At 46.9% G+C, this 22,311-nt stretch overlaps 1 protein-coding gene across 1 annotated transcript in view; it reads left to right on the forward strand.

Annotated features, from left to right (window-relative positions):
• TXNDC11 (thioredoxin domain containing 11) overlaps positions 1 to 22,311 on the forward strand; it is a 538,914-nt gene that overhangs the window by 370,713 nt on the left and 145,890 nt on the right. The window contains exon 7 of the mRNA XM_086941405.1: positions 13,119 to 13,319. Coding sequence (XP_086797531.1) covers positions 13,119 to 13,319 — 201 coding nt within the window. The remainder of the gene's footprint in view (positions 1 to 13,118; positions 13,320 to 22,311) is intronic.

Below are 22,311 nucleotides of genomic sequence, written 5' to 3' on the forward strand. Positions count from 1 at the left end.
TCCCCACCCGCCCGCCCTGTCCCTGTTTCTTCTCCCCACCCGCCCGCCCTGTCCCTGTTTCTTCTCCCCACCCGCCCGCCCTGTCCCTGTTTCTTCTCCCCACCCGCCCGCCCTGTCCCTGATTCTTCTCCCCACCCGCCCGCCCTGTCCCTGATTCTTCTCCCCACCCGCCCGCCCTTTCCCTGATTCTTCTCCCCACCCGCCCGCCCTGACCCTGTTTCTTCTCCCCACCCGCCCGCCCTGACCCTGTTTCTTCTCCCCACCCGCCCGCCCTGACCCTGTTTCTTCTCCCCACCCGCCCGCCCTGACCCTGTTTCTTCTCCCCACCCGCCCGCCCTGACCCTGTTTCTTCTCCCCACCCGCCCGCCCTGTCCCTGTTTCTTCTCCCCACCCGCCCGCCCTGTCCCTGTTTCTTCTCCCCACCCGCCCGCCCTGTCCCTGTTTCTTCTCCCCACCCGCCCGCCCTGTCCCTGTTTCTTCTCCCCGCCCGCCCTGTCCCTGTTTCTTCTCCCCGCCCGCCCGCCCTGTCCCTGTTTCTTCTCCCCGCCCGCCCGCCCGCCCTGTCCCTGTTTCTTCTCATGTCCCTGTTTCTTCTCCCCACCCGCCCGGTCCCTGTTTCTTCTCAAGTCCCTGTTTCTTCTTCCTGCCCGCCCTGTCCCAGTTTCTTCTTCCCTCCCACCCTGTTTATCTCCTCCTGCTATGTCCCTGTTTATTCTTCCCTCCCACCCTGTGTGTTCTCTCCTCCTGCTATGTCCCTGTTTCTTCTTCCCTCCCACCCTGTTTGTTCTCTCCTCCTGCTATGTCCCTGTTTCTTCTTCCCTCCCACCCTGTTTGTTCTCTCCTCCTGCTATGTCCCTGTTTCTTCTTCCCTCCCACCCTGTTTGTTCTCTCCTCCTGCTATGTCCCTGTTTCTTTTTATGTCACATTAGTGGCTGGGAGAAGGACCTGAATATCTCATCCATCATATATGTATGCATAATCTAGGGTGGAGTCCCCTAGCAGCCAGCTGTCCACCACATATGCGGGATCATCCCTGTAACCATACCAGCAGTCATTCAGCACTTGGAGGTGTGAGGCTGCATGGTAGGACTGAACATCTGCCGCTACAATGCCCCGCAGTAAGTAGAGTGAAAGCATGTGTGTAGCGCCACTCTGAAAACCCCTCCCCACCAACGAAACCGGCCCATGATAGCATTAACCTGTGTAAACCATGACGGCTAGATGGGGTATGGGTGTTTTTGCATATGATCAAGTAAGAGCTAAAGGGATATCATTCTAAATATAGCAGAGCGTCCATATAGGAACAGATCTGATCTCTGCTTTTACCTTGTCCAGCGTTGTATCCATGTTGTGCTCCCAGGACATCTCTTGTTTATCAGACAGAAAAACACCCAGGTACCTCATACCCGCTCTGGTCTGTAGTAGATATTTTACCCAACAGCTATCACCAAGTGTCCCCCTCAGTGATGGATTTTGTCTACGTTCATAAATAGGATTGATGTCTCACCAAAGATCCGCATGATTTGGAGTATCTTAGGACCAGATCTGTGTGGGTCAGAAATAAAGAAAAGGACAACATCCGCACACAAGGCGATGCGATCGGATATTTCGACCGACCATTCAAAACACTGGATTAAGACGTCTAAGCAGATCCACCCGGCCTGCGGCTCGATAGCGAGCGCGAATAGGAGTGGACATAAGGGGCAGCCCTGTCGATTGCCACGGCCAAATGGGAAGGAAGGGGAGACACTACCAGCTATTCACACTGATGCCGTCAATCAAGTGTAAAACAACCGAATATATGTCAAAGCTTGGGCCAAAGTACAGGCGTTTCAACAGTATGAACTGGTATGTCCAACTGACTGAATCGAACACCTTATCTTTGTTGGCAAGCAGAAGTGTGGCTGGACGTATAAGCGATCCACAGCAGCTATCGCATTGTGTGATCGTCTAATATTATGGCGTGTTGCCCATCAAGGCATGAGGCCCTCTTGATCCGGATGAATTAGGTCTGATAGTTGAAGCTGTAGTCTATTGGCTAGAGCTTTTGCAAGTAGCTTTGCCTCTACATTCAAGAGGGAAATGGGGCGATATGATGCATGATGTTCTGGGGGAGCCCCAGCTTCAAAAAGACAACGATTTCCGCTTGTCTCCAATCTGGGGGCAGGCATGTAGCCTGAATTGCCTCTTGAACGTCTGCAAGGTAATGTGGGCCTAAATGGGGCATATATGCCTTATAGAATTCACTTGGGAAGCAGTTAAGGCCTGGTGCCTTCCCTGTGTGCAGCTCCGACAATGCTGCTACTAACTCCTCCAGCGTTAGAGGGGCCACCATGGACTCACGGGCTTCCTTCGACAGGGCCTTCGGAAGAATATCCTTAAAGACTTGCTCGATCTGGGGGGCGTCTAGCACCTCTCGCCGTGCAGATATTGTATTGTATTGTATGGGGTATTTATATAGCGCTAAACTGTCACCCTTAGGGTATCCTGGCGCTTGACTTGGTCTGCCATACTCAACTTTGTACTGCCTTATAACTTTACACCGACCTGGGGAAGAGGTGAATTTTTAAACCTTTTTTGAAGGAAGGGAGATCTTCTTTACTTGGTCCAGTAGTTGGCAGAAAAGCTGCCCGCCAATGCCACCGGTTCGGTCAGCACTGTATTATTTGTGTCACAGATCCAGGCTAGTTGGGTCAGCATCCCTGCCTGTTGACACAGTCTATGTAGGAGCTTTCCAGACTTATCGCCCATTGATAAATTCTACTCTGTGTGGCTAACCATGCGCATCGTACTTCTTCCATCAGCTCACCTTGCTATTGCTGTTGGACCAAACATAATTGTCACCATGCCACAGCCCCATCACTTCCCCGACCCTGCCTCTCCAATTCAATAATGCAAGCTTCTAATAGGATTCAAGAGTGTCTACGCTGCTTAGGTTCGGCCACAAAGAAGCAGATGCAGGCCCACAAATTGTGGGCTTCATGGCATCCCACAGCACGTCTGCAGGGGGTGCTGTCACCGCTTTGTGAGAGATATAGTCGGTCAGGGCCTGATAAATATGGGTTTGATACGCCTGGTTTTGCAAGGGCCATGTGAAAAGCTGCCATCTGAACGGTGGTCGGCCCGATTAAGAGCTGAAAGGCGATCAGGGAGTGGTCGGATAATTCACGAGTCAGGATCATGGCCTCCGCTACCCTATGCGCTAATCCCCATGGGGTGAAAATGTAATCTTATCTAGAGTAGGATGTATGGGTCTGGGAGTAAAATGTAAAACCTGAATCCTTGGGGTGGTGGGCTCTCCATGTATCCTCCCATCCCACTAAGTCTACAAGGGACATTAGTTAAGACTCTTGGACCCCCCCCACCACACCAAATGCTTGCCACCTGTCATTTCCAGAACACAACACATCATTCTGGTCTCCGCCAATAACCGCCAATCTCTCGGGCAAGGATCCTCACACATCCACCAGGTGGCCTACATAACTCTAGCCAAGGGGCGGAGGAGTGTAAATGCTGCCCAGTACTATGTGTTCACTTGATATAATCCCATGTACTAATATGAATCTACCAAGTGTGTCTGTCCACTTCTGTACAAAAGTGGAAGGGATTTAATGGTGTATCATTATGGCTACCCCTTTGGAGCCCCGTGTAACGCTGGTATGAAATGTTTGCATATAGAAACAATGTGGACTAACCCACTATGTGTATGCAATTCTCTTAGTCACTCTTATTAGTGGCCTAGAAACTGGACCCATTGGGTGTTGTTAAAAGACCCCTCACACACCAACCTGGTTGGTGTCATGCTTCACCATCGGGGTCCCAACCAGGCGGCCGAGTGCCACCTGGTTGTGCTTCGACGCCTGACTACAGCAGAGCGGGTGTGGTGCAACAATGTGATGTGAGTGAAGGTGAAATGATAAAAAATACCTCTGGGAATTCTTGCCTAACGTTTTATTATTGGCAGCCCAGGGTATTGGTTAAAACTATGTGTGATGCAACTACTAAAGGAACAATATTCCTGTGAGTTGACTTAAGTGTGGCGGTCTACATGTTTCAGTCCCATCTAGTTGTTTTACAGGACTTTCTTCAGGACCAGTAAGTGAACAGTGAGTGGCAAAAAAAGGGTTGGAGCCACGTGAAAGTGTTTTTCCTACACACTCGGTAAGGTGTGTGGTAAAAAATGGAAGAAAGTCAAGTGTCTGTGTACTTACGGACACTTTAAGTTAGTGAGAAAATTCAATGCTACACTGATGTACGGCAGTATACGGGGCTCGGGAGGAGGCACTGCGTGTGGCCAATTTGGTGTCACTGTGTCCTCCGTGGGAAACCTAATTCCGGTCCGGCCTTGCAGAAGTCTGCCTCAATGGCCTGATGGAAGACCGCACCACGTTTGATCTTGTCAAGCACTCCCCGGACATTCCAACTCACCCCACATATCTGTCAGTAGGCGGTCACTTTGTCATGTTCTGTCATACTGGTATTGGAAAGGTATATCACAGCCAAGCAGGAGGAAGGGTCTCCACCATGAGGGAAAACAGACTTTCCAGCCAGTATAAGAACAAACAATGACATTATAGCAACTAGAAAATCCCAACCCTCCATCACCTCTCCTGAGTACCTCAAAACCACTGAACTGAAGTCTCTATCGCAGGGGGGTGTACTCCATGCTGGCACCAACAGAGGCCAGCACGGGGTCCCTGTAATGGATCCCCAAACTCCTGATGTTTGTTTCAGGAACCAAAGGGGATCGTCGCATCAAAGAAACATAGGAGTTGCCTGGCCAGGGAGTCCCAAGCTGCTTATTTGCTAGAGTTCAACGTCTTATTTTCAGGGACCTTCTCCGGATCTTCGTTACGAGCTTTAGAGCGCCATTTCGACCTGGATCAACATGTACATTTGTCCAACAGTTTGTTTTGCAATCAGCTAGGTTCTCTCGAGGAGGAGTCCGAATCAATTTGTGGTGGGGTGTGTGGCTCCTAGTGTCTGTTCATCCATCCATGTGAAGACCTCCTCAGGAGTCTCAAAGATAAGGTGCAGGAGTTGTACACCACTTGTAGACAGGTGGGAAACAGCCCCATGTATGAGATTTGAGTTCCCGAAGGAGGGCATGTCTGCTGTAAAGGGTTGGCAATGTTACTGCACTATTTTTGTATAGTCCGGCAATATCATGCAGTGGGACTCATGTAGGAGTTCAGTCCGTGATCTTGCCTGTTCGAGAATGATGTCATGATCATGAACATTTTAAATCTGTGTGATCACGGGTCACGGCCTGGCCCCGGGAGGAGCTCGCTGCAGCAAGGCCCTATGGGCGCATTCTATAATAAAGCAAGGGGACCGCTGGAATCCATGTTGTGAGCCAATGGGAATTTCCCTATGTCTTCACCTTCGCATTTTTCGGGAAAGCCCACAAAGCGAAGGTTATTTTTGTGTGGTCTCTCTTCCTCATCCTCGACCCGCATGGCTAGACCTTTTGTGAGCTTTTCAATATAGAGACCTTAGTTTGAATTGTAGAAGCGGTGTCTTCCATGCCAGAGACTCTAGTTTCCGCTTCTGTTATGCGATCTGGCGCAATAGTGTCCCCTCTGAACCTATAGCGCCAATCCTGGCCTCAAGAGCTTCTCTAGATTGTGTTATCACGGCAAGAAGAGCAGCTTCATCAGGTAGAGTTGTAGTACCTCCCCGTGCGTCAGCCTGTTGCGATTCCTGCCCCAGTGAAGCAATCCATTGTACTTTGTTTTGACCCGTAAATGTAAATGTCCAGTATTTGTAAATGTCCAGTATTTGTAAAGCACGAACAATTACCCGAAGGTGTCAAGATCCTGGGGGCCCTCAGGAAGATTAAGCGAGCTATTGCACAGAGTCACATGGTGCTGCTCTGATCTGCCGCTTCTACCGGGAAACGAACCGTGAGCCCCGGGATTCTGGCGTCAGTTGCCTTGGCCACTGCGCCACACCTCTTCCAACCCATGACCAAGGGGCTTGCCTTTTGTCATGGATAGAGGTAGAGGGTCAAACGGAGCCATGCAGCTTTGTCCCACTCAAGCACCATTGTCCACCAGGCAGGCAAGGACCCCATCTCACCCATCACCAGAGTCCAGACGGCCTCCATCCGTATATTTCCCAGCTCCTATTGTTGCTAGGGCTGGAGTTGGTGAGTCTTAGGCTGCCATGTATATATTTCTGCTAAGTGTTTGCATGGGGGCCCCCTGGCCACAAGCTGCACCGGGACCGGTCGGAGTATGTCCACCTCCCCCCAGCGGGCGCCTCACCTCTTTATGTATGCCTCAAGTAGCCTCTTCGTCTCCAGCAGCACAAGGATCACTCTGGGTCAGCCTTCTATTGCTCAGCCAGCCGATAAGAGCATTCTGCGTCTATATCGCAGCTATGGACAGGCTGTATGTAGCAAGCTAAGCGCTCCGTCCAAGCCCGGCAATATCACTGTCTTGTCTGATCTTCAGCTGGGCTTGGCCCAGCCCAGTCAATACTCTTCTTCGTCCGCCTCAGCTCCTTGGCCGCCAGACAAGTAAGGGCCCCTCCACTCACAGGCACCATGCCGTCAGGTCCACACGGCAGAAACGCTGGAGCTAAGGCGCAGCCGACGGGCCACAGCTCACCATGCCCCACATTGTAAATATTTTAAACCTCAAGAATCTTCATATTTTAGAACTTGACAACAGGTAAGGGATGAAGGAGATTTCGGACAACCAGCGACTTTATTACAGCAAAGCTTATTATAAAGTTAAGGGGAACGTTCATCATTCCCATCATTGCCTTTTTAAGTAGATTTCGCCTTTGCTTGTATTTATCCAATTTAGTCAACTGGTCTGATTTTTGTGAGCATCCATTAAAACACTTAGCATTTAAATCCTTACAACTTTCAATATACCAGATCCGAAAACCATCCTGTATGAGACAACAGTTTGTTAGGATTTCCAGTTGCACATTACTACTTTAGCAGGCTCTGTCACTAGATGTAGCTTATCATCCTCAAATAGGTTGAGATGGGTTTAATAGAGTACTCGCCTAGACAGGACCATAAAAAATAAAAACACTATATTTAAATCAAGGGTTTGACTTATAATATTACATCTGACTATAAGGGCAGAATCATTCTGCAATCCACCATCATGTGCTCAAGGCATCTTTCTCTATACAACGGTAGCAAATTCTAGATTGTATTATATCACCCTTATAAAGTTTGTGATGCAGTAGGACTACTTTGTAGAAGATGATGTCTTGTTTGAAATAACATCAGACATTTTTGCTCTACCAGATGATTTAAAGATCAAGGGCTATGGATTAGACTTCTCTGTTTCAGTCTTATTAACATCTCAGGGTCTTTCATTGTGTTTAATTGAGTTAATTACGGGTTGTTTCCTATTATCTAATCATGTATATATCTGATAGGCTAGATTGGATTTGCCTAAGTGTCTAGAGAAGTTTGTAATTATGGCATCATGTTTGATAGATTCAACCAAGATATAGCACTTTTAAGCTTTAAGAATGAGCACAATCGAACATTATAAGGTAATTTGTATTTTGAGGTTGAGTCAGTGACAAAAGAAGATCTTATCTATTAAATCCCTTGGCATCACTATGCCTACTTTGTTTACAAAGTGGCCATTATACTACATTGCTCTCGATCTTGATGTTAGCATTTTTTTCGAAGAGGAAGATATCTTCTCTCAGTAGCTACTTTCATTTTGTAATTATGTTCTACAACTCCAAGTATAATTGTTGAATCCATGAATATCTGTGAATGAGAGGGATTAAGAGTAAGGTTCTAACTAATTTACATAAAAAAGTTTCCAGTATTCAGTAGTTCTTTTTATTGCAAATCAGTAGTTTTCTTGCGATGTTGTGCGTCTTGAAACCAATTTGCTGCTTTAGCTAGCAAGAAAAAGAGTATCTACTAAAGTCCGACAAACATAAACCACCCTATTTAAGTGCAAGTTAGACATGGTGATTCCAGTTTTTTTGTTTCAGCATAATAGGATCTGGAATTAATACTTCAGGCTCACAAAAAAGGTTACCGACGCTCTGAGCAGGAACATACCGGTGACCTAATTAGCACTGAACTATTGATTCAAAGCACTCTCACCAGTGTGTATATTTTGGAGACCATTCTTGTGTCACTTCTCTGATTTTCAGAATAGTGGTTTAATTATTAAATCACAGTGTGTCTTCCAAATTATTTTAACCAATACTCTGAGGAATTTATTTGGTTCTGGATTTCATTGTACCTTGTATTTTTCCCCTCAAGGGCTTTTTACAATGTATGATAAGTGGCAGACATTCAGATTTAACCTACCTTCTAGGAATATTTGGTTATTGTTTCCAAAATAGCAGGGACCAAAGATGTAACTTTTGGCACACACAATATTAAGTTGTCCACCAATGTTGCTAATTTATACCCATTTTCTCCAATCAAAATATCTCTAAAGGCCATGTTTTCCCTCAGAGCACATAGTAAATGTAAAGGGATACAAAGAATAATACCAGGGAGATATGGCAACCCCGCCACTTTACTTGATGAAGCACAAAGCATTCTAATGGCAGCCTGCTAGATTTAAGGAATGGTCTGGGGTTTTGTTATAGAGTCGTGATTTGAGTAGTGAAGTCTTTGCCCAAATTTACTATAGTTAATGTTGTTTATGAGAAGTCTGAACATTCTTTCTCGAATGATTTTTCAGTATTAAGCGTCAAAAAAGCCACTGGGGAATGAAGTGAGTCGAATGCATTTAGAACCTGCCCCAGAGTTCTAGCATTGTCACTAGATCATCTTTGCTTTATGAGGCTTGGTTAGGACACACGTATTTGTTTGCCTACTACTTTTTGGAGTCTTCAGATTTTTTTTTTTATTGATAACATGTTTTATTGATTTATCAAAAGAGATATTTATTCTTCTCGTGTTTTAATAATGTCCATTACATGGCGATAAGGTACAGCTTGCTTTTTGGATAGTAGAAATGTCATTAAAGATTGGCATCCTTTCTGATCAATGTCGTTTTTAATTATAATACACACATTTTGGATTGGTGGAGAAAAACGCAGCATCTCAAGTGGTAACAATGCCAGAATTCTCAACCTAAAAATTACAATCCAGGGGGCATGGCCAGATGCCAACTAAGGTGGCCGCCTGAGCGAGTGTCTTGATCCTGTGGCACAGAATTCTCGCAATACCATCAGTCAGGGAGGCATCGTCATATAAATCAATAAGTACACAAAACTAGAGTGCAAGTGTGGCGTCTTCCCAGCCTGGGTACCTGCCAATGACCACAACACACACACACAGCTTCGTATTACACAACTCTATTCTGTTGCATGTAACTGCAAACTCAGCATTTTAAAACAAGCTTTAATGGCATTTCACTCTGGACATCTACATCATAGCTCTGCAGAGTCCGTTGGAAGCCAGAAGGGTTCCATCATAAAGTATTGCAAGCCACTACACAAAATTATCACCTAGTGAGTTCAGTTGACATCCGTTGGCCTGCTTAAGTCTAGAACCCTTATGCCAGACAGCAGAGGGCACACTGCAAGTGCGGTAGACCTGTTCGACCCGGCCACTCCCTGATGACCTTTCAGTATGGGCTGGGCTTGACTTTCCGCCATGGAGTGCTGGCATAGAAATGATCTCTACTAACCATCACCCCAACTGTAGCTGAGAGTTCAGGCAGTGGAGGTGCTCTCATTGTCCGGCTGTTATTTGGAAACAAGTGAGCCCCGTGCTGTAGATCGACAGTGCTACAGTGATGGTTGGAGGAGCAAGGCCCCTCAATGTGACCTGCATACTGCCGAAGAAACCACATTCCCAAGTTGAGCTAGGAAAAGCAAGAGCTGAAGGAATGTTCACCTGGAGAACTTGAGCTGAGACTTCCTATGCATACACAGCTGCTCTGTGTTCCTTCTCTACGGACAGTGGATCTCTCATGCAAGTCCCTCCAAACCTAGAAGGTAATGTAGGAGAAGTTGAGTGTTCTGGTCCCGATACCTTGCCACACTGTGTGGACTTTAGAACTGTTATGGCTGGGTATCCTGGTCACTGAAAACCAACCTCTTACCACTGCCATTCTCCCTGATTTTCTCGAAAGCAGTGTAGTGATTTTGGCGTACACTAACATTAAAATAGAAAGAGGAACCGACTACAATGAAATGACGGAAGACAGAGCAAACGTACATTTGATAGTAAAAAAAGGCTCAAGGACAGCTGAAAGGAAATCAGTAACCTCAAATGTACTGAACCAGTCTGACTCTCAGGATACCCTTGAGAAGGAGGTTAAATCTATCCTACTTGAAATGGAACACCAGCTTCTGTACTATTGATGACAAGATTGATACCCTGTCTATTCAGTTACACCAAAGGGAGGAGTCCCTAGACCGACAGACAGACAGCGAGGCTGGATGAAGCAGAGCAGAGGATGGCTGAAGATGGGGCTAGTACTTCAAATGCAGCACCTGCGTATGGAAAAAGTTATCTGTTATTAAGGTAAAAAATGAGGAATTGGAAGCGTGATTGCGTCGCAGTAAAAACGATGAGGTTATTCAAGGTCAGCCAGGGAGAACAACAATAATACAGAGTGCGCGTGCTAAGTCAGCATTATACAGTGTTGGTGCTTGTAGGCACACACATGCAAAGCAGGTTGCAAAGATGAAGATTCGTTGCAGATAGAATCGAATGATGTTATTCCTGATATACTTTTTGAGTCAATACAAAAATCACATTACTTTAAATCTAGGATCTATTGTCACTAGAGCATGCTTTAGTTCAAACCAGAGACGGGGGGGGGGGGGGGGGGGGGAGGGGTCAATACAAAATGAATTGCTGAAACAGTGTCATAGTTTTTCAGGCACAGGAAGCAACATTCTATGCAGGAGAACTGAGTGAGCAAGAGGGCGAGCGAAAGCTGTTGGTAGGAACTTCAACCTTTGAATTCCTTTGTTCCCAGGGCACCTTCTCCCTTAGAAATGTTCAAGTGTAATGCTGAATCCAATATAATTAGCCTTAAGTAATGCAGGAGTTTTGAACAAAGAAAAAGTATTGTAGTAGTTTGTAACACAGAAAAGGACGCACATTGATGGTGGACTTGTCTTCCCATTTTCAGTACTTTTACATGGCGTGTCATACACTAGATCTGCCCTTGACTCTTGGCTTTGATTTTTTTTTATTCTTTTATGAGCGAATTAACATTTTTTAGCAAATATATATTTTTTTAAAATCTAATTGCATTTTTTTTGTGCAAAAAGCAATTATGGGTTTGAAGGAATCATTTCATGCAACATAGAGTGAGCTGTCTCCCAAATTTATCTTCACTAGTCCATCGTGCATTTCTATTGAGTTTTGCGCTATTTTCTGAACATCGTCTTCTCTTCCACTGGTGTTTACAGTAATTCTTTACAATTTGTACCCCATCTTCTGGTTTACGCTTCATGGTTGATTTACCGGTTTTTAGAAATATACGCTTTTTAGTGTACAGTTCCTGCAGTAGAAAAGACTGAGGCTGCGTTGATGACTCATTCAAAGTGGCGTTCTGATGTGTTTTCTTGCGAAGCAGGCTCGTAGTCTGGTTTAATCTTTGCACTACCTCACCCTACTAAGGGTAGCGAATCATAAAATATACCTTGAGCTACATTGAACTCCCAATAAAATGTGGAAACTGAATCTATGCTGTTTCGATATGTGGTGATGGTGCAGTAAAGCGCGGATATTAGCATGTGTTAATGGACTGACCTCCATGGTGATATACAAAGAATAATATAAGCTGTAAATTCAGTAGCGCCGCCCCTTGTGAGATACAAGCGTAAGGGACGAAGGTAGATGAATCCTAGCAGTACTCAACATAGAGCATCTATCCATGGTACTCCAGTAGTGCAACTGTGGCCCAGTTTGTAATTCAATAACCAAGTCATAGCTGGATTTGGGGGCGTAAAAAGGGAGGAGAAAGGATCCTAGCACCACCCAGGAAAGCATTAGCATCTCTCCTTGATGCACCAAGCATTCCCCTGCTGACAATGCCAAAAGCACCAGCACTTGCTAGAATTGTGAGAAGGAGAAAGTAGGAAACGTATCCCCAACACAGAAGTCCCCAGCACAGCAAAGCCTCTCCTCCAAGGCAAACAGCAGACCCATAGAATGTACGGTATATCAGGCTATATAGCACACCCATGGAGCATTTATCTTGTCGTTCTGGTAGAGGCGGCCAACGGCTTCCTGGGTCCACTAGAAACAGTAAAAGATCAAATAAATCAACATATATGCAACTACCCATCCTACTGTTGGAAACATTTTCTTGCTTCTAAATCCCACCCAAGGCGGAGCCAGGAGACAGCGCTAAATGCTCATGTGTGTCTTCCGGCTGTTTAAACTGAAAGTGAATAGTGTCTGTCAGGCTGACAGACTCTGTTCCTACAGGAACAAATGGACCAGCCACGCCTGATAAAAAGAAATGTAAAGTGAATTATGTGACAGCCTTGCTGGGTTTAAGGAAGTGTTACAGGTAAGACTGTGGGATGTAATTTGTTGTGACACACAACACAATTTAATACTTGTAAATTAACTGTACATATTCAGCAGTTGAGAAAGCAAAAATGAAGCACTTTTTTTGTTAAAAGTCTGATGAAAACAAAGATTTTAATAGAATCAAACAAATCTAGACTTTACTTGGTGATGCACAAATGATAAATATTCACGGAAACCTGATTTCAACATATCATTTGCATGCAGTATAATTTTATCAGTAAAACTGTATGCTAGCGCAAATTTAGAGTCCATTTCAATAAAAAAAAATCCATTTGTAAATGACTGTGTGCTACCACACGATGCTTCAGTTACATTAAAAATCACCTTCCTCGAGTCCATTAAAGCTAAGTGGGGCAAAAAAGTTTGTTGTTCCAAAAATGGAGCCCTGGTTCTAAAAAGTTTGGGAGCCACTGGTTAGATCAGAATCATTTACATTCATGTGTTGAGCGTGTTACCACATGACGTGCTCATAGTAATCCTTCCCTTTTCCTACATGTCTATACACTGCAGTTCGTAATTGTCAATTAAGATACATTAAAAAAATGTGTGTTCAATATTTTAATCATTACATGTTTTTGTATTTTTCTATATATTCAAGGTGTTCCCACATCAGGTGATGGATTTTACTGCTCCAAATGTTTGCTCTTGGGCCCTTGATAACAGGGAAACAATCTTGAAGTGGCTGCGACCTCATGGAGGCAAAAGTCTTCTCCTAAACAACGAACTACAGAAAGGACCAGCCCTGATTTTCTTTTTACCTTTTAATCCATTATTGGAGCACCACTCCCTCCTGGATGACGTAAGTCTTTTTCTTTTAGTTTTGTGTAATATTTTTCAGATGTTCTCATTCTGCCACTATTCCTGCAATTACCTACTTTGATCTGAATGTTCTCACGCCAGCATGCTAACATTACACCAGCTGTAAGGAGCATATTTCTTTGGTCTTCACTGATTACAGAGTATTTTGCAACTTGTACTTGCACCTTGAAAAAATGTTGGTAAATATTCTCACAGGTGCACCAACACTGGAGCAGAGAGACCGGGAGGAACCAATGGTGGGACAAGAAAACACTGATATTGAAACCAGGCAGGACCAGAAATGGAAGAAATATATTCCAACCCTTGGTCAAGTAATTAATCAATCAGTCAATCAAGTAGTACTTATGTAGCACAGCTCATCACCCTAAAGGGTATCCAGGCGCTGTGCTGCAGGTATCAGTCGAAAAGCCAGGTCTTGAGTCCCTTCCTGAGGTGAGTCAGCGAGGGTGCAGTTTGGAGGTAAAGGGGTAGGGTGTTCCAGGATTTGGCAGCGTGGTGGGAGGTGCATCCTCCGGAGTGGCAGCAACGGATATTTGGTATCTGTGCAAGGTTGAGGGATGTTGAGCAGAGATTCCTGGAAGGTTGATGGAATTGCTGGCTTTCATGTAGGTGGGTCCTTTGTCATAGAGGGCTTTGTTTTACGCGTGGGTCAGAAGCTTGAAGTGACATCTCTTCTGGATGGGGAGCCAGTTATGGTCCCTCGGGTGCTAGGTGATTTGTGTCCTCTTAGGCAGGTTGAATATAAGCTTGGCAGCTGCGTTCTGGATCGTCTGGAGTCTTTGCATGAGTTCGGTGGTGGTGCCTGCATAGAGTGTGTTGCTGTAGTCTAGTCGGCTGCTGTTGAGGGCCTGTGTCACCTTTTTCCTAATTCTGATGGGAATCCACCTGAAGACTTTGTAGAGCGTGTGGAATCAATCTGAGGAAGCAGCATTGACCTGACCTTTCATGGCTAGTTCGCTGTCCAAGATGATACGATTGTTGCGGGTGTGGTCTTTCAGTGAGGGGGGGGTCCAAGCTCCGCCAGCCACCAGGCATCGTTCCAGAGGGCGGTGTGTCTGCCGAAGATCAGAACTTCTGTTTTGTCCATGTTGAGCTTCCGGCAGTTGTCCTTCATTCAAGCTGAGACATTCCTCATACAGTTGTGGAACTTGGTCTTGGCCGAGGTGGTGCGGTCTGCTAAGAGCGAGAGGACGAGCTGGGTATCGTCAGTGTAGGAGAAGATGTTGATGTTGTGCGGTCTGACGTTGTCTGCAAATGGTGTCATGTAGATGTTGAAGAGGTTTGGACTGAGGGAGGAGCCTTAGGGTACGCCATAGATGGTGTGCTTGGATTGCAAGGTGAAGGGAGGCAGGTGGACTCTCTAGGTTTGTCCCGTGAGGAAGGATGCCATCCACCTGAGCACATTGTCTGTGATTTCAATTTGGCGTAGTCAATTGATGAGTGGGTCAGAGGCCCAGTTATTAAAATATCATTTACCCTCGGGTACTGGGACCACTGTGAAGCCATTTTAACCTTCATTTTATCACTCACCACCCTGCACTTTCAGTAAAATACCTGCTCCGCTGTAATCGGGCGTTAAAGCACACCCGGGACGTATTAGGTGTCACTGGGTGGGCCCGATGATGAAGCATGCCACCAACTAGGTCGGTGGGTGAGGGCTTCATGAAAACACCTACTAGGTGCCTGCTGATAATACAGTCCAGAGTCCTACTACAGTCACACAAGGCTAGTCCCTGTTGATAACACATATAAACCCCTGGGGATCCGGACTAGCTTTCTAGTCCTCTCTCTCTCCCTTGATACGCTCACAGGGAGACACTGACAATTCTATTTAAGAAAAGCGCCCCCCCTAAAGAACTAAACTCATCTGGGAGTAAGGGGGAAATAAACCAAAATGAATAAACAACCTTCCACATGACCTACATTGCTTTAATGCTTGCTTATATATAGCATAGAAGAGGGTCATTAACTCATGATTTCTCCACACATCAATTTAATTTTCAAAAAATACTTTTATTTGTTTTTTTATTCCATTATTCACTTGTATAAAAAGACAATTGAGTAACGATGTTAATTCGCATTGTCATATTTCCTTTTAACAATGTTTCTTGGCCATGTATCAACAAATTTCAATATTACATTTTTTAAGTAATTACAATGATCTCAATCTGTGCAAAGAGAAAACACTTTTGATCAATACACAAGCTCTTTAGATCTTTTCTCTCAAAAAACAAATATCAATATTGACTATCCAAAAATGCTAACCCCACATTTACACCTCCTTCACATAATCCACACTTGTGTCACTGACTCATACTACACACATTCATCCTACCCAGTCCAGCATCGTAAGCACAGATGAACAAACATTTGTGTTAGGGGTAAAACCAATAACCCTTGAATGCTATCCTGATAGCTGGCACATCATACTCTCAGGTTGACGTACGTTTCAATGGATTTAAAACATTATCTCCATCTTCATCAGGAACTATCAGTTTTTTTTTTATCTATTCAATAGGGAATCTGTTACTTCTAGCTATAACGTCAATATACTCCAGCCAGAGTGAAAGTGACCCCTGTGCCCTAACAGATCATCCGGGGTGTCTGCTGTCAAGAACTAGTGCGAGATTCTGAGCACATCTTTTTCATTTTCCTTTTTGAGAAGCTCCGATATTATACGCCCATGGGGGTAAACTCTGATCATTCCAATACAGGGGCTAGCGCTGTTCACTCTATATTTTGTTTCCTTTTTAAAACAAAATGTAAATAGGTGCCTTTGACTATTATTTGGATAGGTATTCTCAACCCCAAGACTCACTTGCAGCGTATATTCTTTTCATTCGATGCCCTTGAACAGTGCTCGTGCAGAATGGCGCTCTCTGCGGTCCCAGTATCTGGCTGGAGTGTATTGGCGTTATAGCTAGGAGTAACAGATTCCCCATGGTTTACCTATAAAAGAAAAAAGAGATAAGAAAAGAACTGATAGGTCCTGATAAAGATGGAGGTAATGTTTTAAATCCATTGAAATGTACGTCGACCTGAGAGTATGATGTCCCAGCTATCAGCATAGCATTCAAGGGTTATTGGTTTAACCCCAAACACAAATGTTTGTTCATCTGTGCTTGCGATGCTGGACTGGGTAGGATGAATGTGTACAGTATGAGTCAGTGACACAAGTGTGGATTATGTGAAGGAGGTGTAAATGTGGGGTTAGCATTTTTGGATAGTCAATATTAATGTTTGTTTCTTGGGAGAAAAGATCTAAAGAACTTCGGTATGAATCATGAGTGTTTTCTCTTAGCACAGATTGAGATCATTGTAATTACGTAAAAAATGTAATATTGACATTTGTTGATAGATTGCCGAGAAACAACATTGTTGAAAGAAAATATGACAATGCAACTTTAAATTGTTACTGGATTATCTTTTTATACAAGCGAATAATGGAATACAAAACAAAAGTATTTTTATATAAATTAAATTCATGTGAGGAGAAATCATGAGTCAATGACCCGCTTCTATGCTATATATTAGAAAGCATTAAAGCAATTTAGATCACGTGGGAGGTTGGTTATTAATTACAGGGGGGCACTGACAACAGCTCGTGGACAGGGAGGCACTGGCAATAGCACTTGGACAGGGAGGCACTGACAACAACACTGGCACGGGGAGGCACTGACAACAAAACTGGCATGGGGAGGCACTGGCAACACTGGCACAGGAAGGCACTGCCAACTCCGGGACTAGGGGGCACTGCCAACAACACTGGCACAGGGAGGTACTGCCAACAACACTGGCACAGAGAGGCACGTCCAACACTGGCACGGGGAGGCACTGTAAAGACTGGGACTGGGGGGCACTGCTAACAACACCAGGGCAGGGAGGCAATGCCAACAACACTGGCGCAGGGAGGCACTGTCAACAACACTGGCACAGGAAGGCACTGCCAACAACACTGGCACAGGGAGGCACTGCCCACAACACAGGGACAGGGAGGCACTGACAGCAGCACTGGGACAGGGAGGCACTGACAACAACACTGGGACAGGGAGACTCTGGCAACACTGGCTCAGGAAGGCACTGACAACAACACTGGCGCAGGGAGACACAGGCAACAACACTGGCGCAGGGAGGCACTGGCAACAATGCCAGGAAATTGAGGCACTGGCACCAATACTGGCACAGGGAGGAACCGAAACACCCAAGATGTTACACACTGCTGGCGGTTATGGAAAGTCATAAGTGAAAGTCTCAAATCCTCAGCCTTAATGAGATTACAGCCATTGCGAAACCAACATATAGCAGACAAATTTCTTCTAAGGCTACCCAGGAAGCCATCAATCCTAAGAGGCCACGTCAAAGACAGACGATTAGCTTTATATACACAAAAATGATAACCTGTTTTTTGCTTGCTTACCAAAGTTGTACTTCTTGCACTGGAAAATAAGGCATCAAATTGCACAATGCTGCAGCAGTCCTATTATTTATTTATTTATTTATTTAAGAGTTTTATATAGTGCTAGTCAGACCCGAAGGTATCGGAGCGCTTTACAGCATGATCACTCATAAGATATATAAACATATTAGTATGTACAATGACACAAGACGCATGTCATAATATCGTCGTAGAGAACACAGTGTCACTCGTAGGGTAAGATATCATAGTAGTATGTACAAAGACAAGTGGTGCTTCACGTAGTGTCGTCATAGAAAGCACAATGAGTTGTGGCTAGATTGGAACAGGAAGGGGGATATAGTAGATAGTCATGTGGAGAGTGAGTAGAGGACTTAATGTCAAAGTGTCTTTGTGATGCTGTGGGTAGGCTTAGGTGGTTAAGTTGTAGCTATCTATTCGGGAGAGATCGGTTGAGGAGGAGGTCTTTGAGCTACCTTTTGAATGGTAGGTAGGAGTGGTTAGTCCTGATATGAACTGGTATGGAGTTCCAGATTTTGGGTGCATTTCCTGCGAAGGATCGGGATGCGTTTTTTTGTTTGAGTTCTCGGAGGGATAAGAAGTAGGGTGTTGGTAATCCTTGGGCTTCTTGTCTGACTGGCCTTCTGGAGTTTAGAGGCCAGGTAGGCAGGCTTCCCTGTGTGCAGCGCTTTGTGTATGAGGCAGGTAGTTCTGAAGTTGGCCCGCATTTCGATTGGGAGACATTTTAGCTCTCTGAGTGCAGGGGAGATGTGATCATATTTCTTTACTCCGGTGACCATTCTGGCTGCTGCGTTCAATGTTGATCTGAGGGGAACCAGGTGAGATTTTGCTGATCCTGTGAGGGTTGCAATCCCGTAGTCCAGTCTGGACAGCACCAGGGATTGAGTGGCTTGTTTGAGGTCGTTTGGAGGGATGAAGGGTTTTATTTTGTTGAGTAGTTTAAGGTTGAGGAAGGCATTCCTTGCAATGTTTTTAATGTGTTTGCTCATGTCTAATTTAGGGTTCAGGGTGATTCAGAGCGATTTTGTAGAATTGGCTAAGGTGGGGTTGTAGTTGACCACATCAATATCTTTTAGCAGTTCTGTGATTTGGGGGCTCTTCTCATCGTTGGAGTTGAGGAGGATTTCCGTCTTGTCTTCTTTTGTTAATCTATACCGTTGTATAGTTAAATCTATTAGCAGAGCTTAGGTGTTTACGAAATCTCTAGTACAATATTGGTATAGGCCGGGTAGCTATCATGTGTAACAACCCTTCTGTTGAAAGCGGGTTACAGGTATAGGCCCTGATCATGAGTCAGTTGGTGAGAAACTACTGTGTAAAATCCTGGTTTGCCTAATTCTGAGTGTGCAAGCGTTCCAACACCTTCGTTTTCTGGGCGTTGAACATTGGACCCAATTTTACTGGGTGGTGATTCTGACCGTGAAAATATTATGAGACTTTAGCTGCAGGAGCAGCGAAGCCTCATTCCCTGTTTTTTTTATGGTAGAGGGAAGCATCAAAGGTTATTTTGCATTTGGTTAGGGTTTGGTGAAAGATGTTGATGACCTTCAGCGGGTAGCTGTTCCAAGTAGGTGGGAGGTGGAAGTAATGGTAAGGATTAAGTTCAAAGATGGTTGTGACCCATATCGGTGATGAGGTTGAAGGAGGGGCGTGGCTTGGACGCCGATGGCGATGGTCGCCTGAGAGCTCGGCTCCGGGACTGAGCCCGCATTGATCCTGCAGATCGGAGTCCACGGGGCACCCTAGTCCCCGCAAACAGACGATCGAACTGATTGGGACCCACTGGGATACCCGGTGATACCTGAAAACCGGTTGATCCGATGGAAAATCGAAGTTTGGGGACCAGCTGAGTGCGACCCAAGATGGCGCCCGGACCTTCTCGACACCTTGGCCGGGACCCTTAATCCGGAGGAACATCGCTGGGCACGGCACACCCTCCGCCTCCTATCTCCCTGTGATGTGATGGTCTGGGTGTTGCCTTACCCAGAATCTGAGCACGGTGACCGATCCCGGACGATCTGAGGTCCGGACTATCGATGGCTTTATAACACGGACGTCTGGCGACCCTGTGTGTGGAACCGAACCCCAGTGCCGCACCCGGCTTCACCCCCCGAGTGACTGAAATCCATGGGCAGCACGGCGCCTTGGCGCCACAAAGTCTCCGGCGGCGTTGGTGACTCTCGTTCTGGATCCTCATCGGCCAAGCGGGCCTATCCGACCTGGCGCCGATTGTCCCCGCCTCCTTCTCGGTGCCCTCCGATGACACGGTGGTGGCGCGGCCCGGGGTTGCGGAAGACCAACAGGCCCTGGAGACAGAGATCGGCGACCTTCGGCTCCACGACAATTTGCCGGGTGGGGCAGAGTGGACGCCCGCACTCGGAGGTGCCTCTGAGTGACTTTCCACCGTGGGACTCCAGCGCCATGGGAAAACCGAAAGGACCCAAAGGAGCCACTCCAGCTGCCTCGGATTCGGAGGCGCCGGACAAAGAGGATCGCAGGGACCCGGAGAGCTCTGGAGGCCCTCACTTGCAACAACAATTTGACCGGGTCCTGGAGGCGATAGCGACCACGTGCTCGGCCCTCCAGCAGGACATTGCCCAGGTTGCGACGAGCTTGGGCCTCCTTAGAGCGGACCATGGTAAGCTTTCAGATAGGGTCAAGGAAGTGGAGGGCTCGGTGAAGACCTTAGAGCCCGCGCAGAAGACCCTGGCCGCGACGATGAAGGATGCCCTGTCCCGGATAGAGGCCCTAGAGCGGCGAGCGGAGGATGCGGAGGGGCGTAATAGGCGAAACAACATTCGTGTGGTGGGCCTGCCGGAAAAGATTGAAGATGGCGATATGGTGGCCTACTTGGAAGCCTGGCTCCGGGACACGGTGGCGCCAGAAGGCCTTTCCTCCTTCTACACCTTGGAGCGAGCACACAGGGTGCCGGCAAGGCCGCCGCAGCAAGGCCGCGCCCCACGGCCGGTAGTGGCACGCTTGCTACATTTTAGGGACAGAGATCTCATCCTCAATGCCGCCAGACATAATGGCCCTTACAAGGTGGAGAATAGCCAGGTGAACATTTTTCCGGACTACACGTTTGAGACCCAGCGCAGGCGGTCCTCTTTCCTGGCGATCAAGCGCGAGCTCCGGAGCGAGGGCATTCAGTACTCGCTTTTGTTTCCCGCAAGGCTCCGCATAATAGTTGATGACAAGACTCAGTTCTTTGATTCCCCGGAGGACGTCTGCAACTGGCTCGAACTCTATAGGGCTGGTAAAGATGGTTTCAGCTCGTCATCTCGGCTGACAACAGAACCTGGACAGCGACGGCGATCCAGCAGGCTTCGGAGTCGCCGTGGCCAAGCGGGCAGGCCTTCGACCGTGGAGACTTCAGCGGAACGGAAGGGAGTGTTGGAGATGTTGACTACGATATCTGGTTCGCGAGAAGGCCCCATTACTGAGGAAACGGACCCTGGGGATGAGGGGGCGCCAACGGATTCGGAGGAATCGGTGACTGACAGTGTCCACATGCCGGTGATCACTCCTAACTCGGTTGAGGACCTTCTGGATGGACACGGGTGATGTGGTGAGCTACTTCCATTTGGGTAGGGGTCTGCAACGGGGGTGGCAGGGGTTGGCGATTGTCCATGAACTCCGGGGTGAAGAAGGGAGGGGTGCCCTGCCTGTGACATAGCTTTTGTTTGGGGCTCATCTCTAGTCTCGGTAGTCCGAGAGTCGGGGGCCTATTACCGGCGCCCAGCCCGCACCTAGCCCTTAAGTCCTTCCTGCGGTGGCGACCGCAGGATTAGTTGGGGACTTTGGGATTGTTAGGGGTAAGGTTTGGATGGGAACTAGATGGTACTATTTGGGTCCTGTTCTGGGGAGGGTGGGCAGGGGTTTGCTTCGACCGGGGGTTGTGGTTTTCTGGTTGGGGAAAATGGCCGCCATCAGTGTTGGGTTGATTGTTGCCCCTTCTTTGTTGGGACCGAGGTGGAGAGACTTGGAACGAACGGTATGGGACAATGGCTGATGTTACTAATGTGAAATGCATTACTTGGAACGTACGAGGGCTTCACACTATGTCTAGACGCCACAAAGTCCACGCGAATTTAGTGCGTAGAGAGGTGCAAATGGCGCTGCTGCAGGAGACCCATCTCAACAGGGCGGAAGGGGCGGCGCTACAGCGTAGATGGAGGGGGCAGGTCTTCTGCACTTCGTATTCAGCATATGCCAGGGGGGCGCTGATTTGGATCAGAGCTGGGGTTCCATTCCAGGTTGCAAAATCCGTGGTGGACCCGGAGCGCCGCTACGTAGCCATCTCAGGCACACTGGGGGGGAGGGACCTGAACGTTTGCTGTGTTTATGCGCCTAATGTGGACCAACTCGCCTTCCTCTCCGGGTTATCGGGTTCGTTAGCCCACTTCTTCTCTGGGCCCCTTCTGCTCGGAGGGGATTTCATTCAATAGTGGACGTGGAGGCCGACCGCTCGCACCCCCCCCTCCCTGACTCTCCGGTTCACCGTGTGGCTAAAGGAAGGAGGGAATGGCAGACGCAC

This window comes from Lissotriton vulgaris, chromosome 10, assembly GCF_964263255.1.
Source record: "Lissotriton vulgaris chromosome 10, aLisVul1.2, whole genome shotgun sequence".
Lineage (NCBI taxonomy): Eukaryota > Metazoa > Chordata > Amphibia > Caudata > Salamandridae > Lissotriton > Lissotriton vulgaris.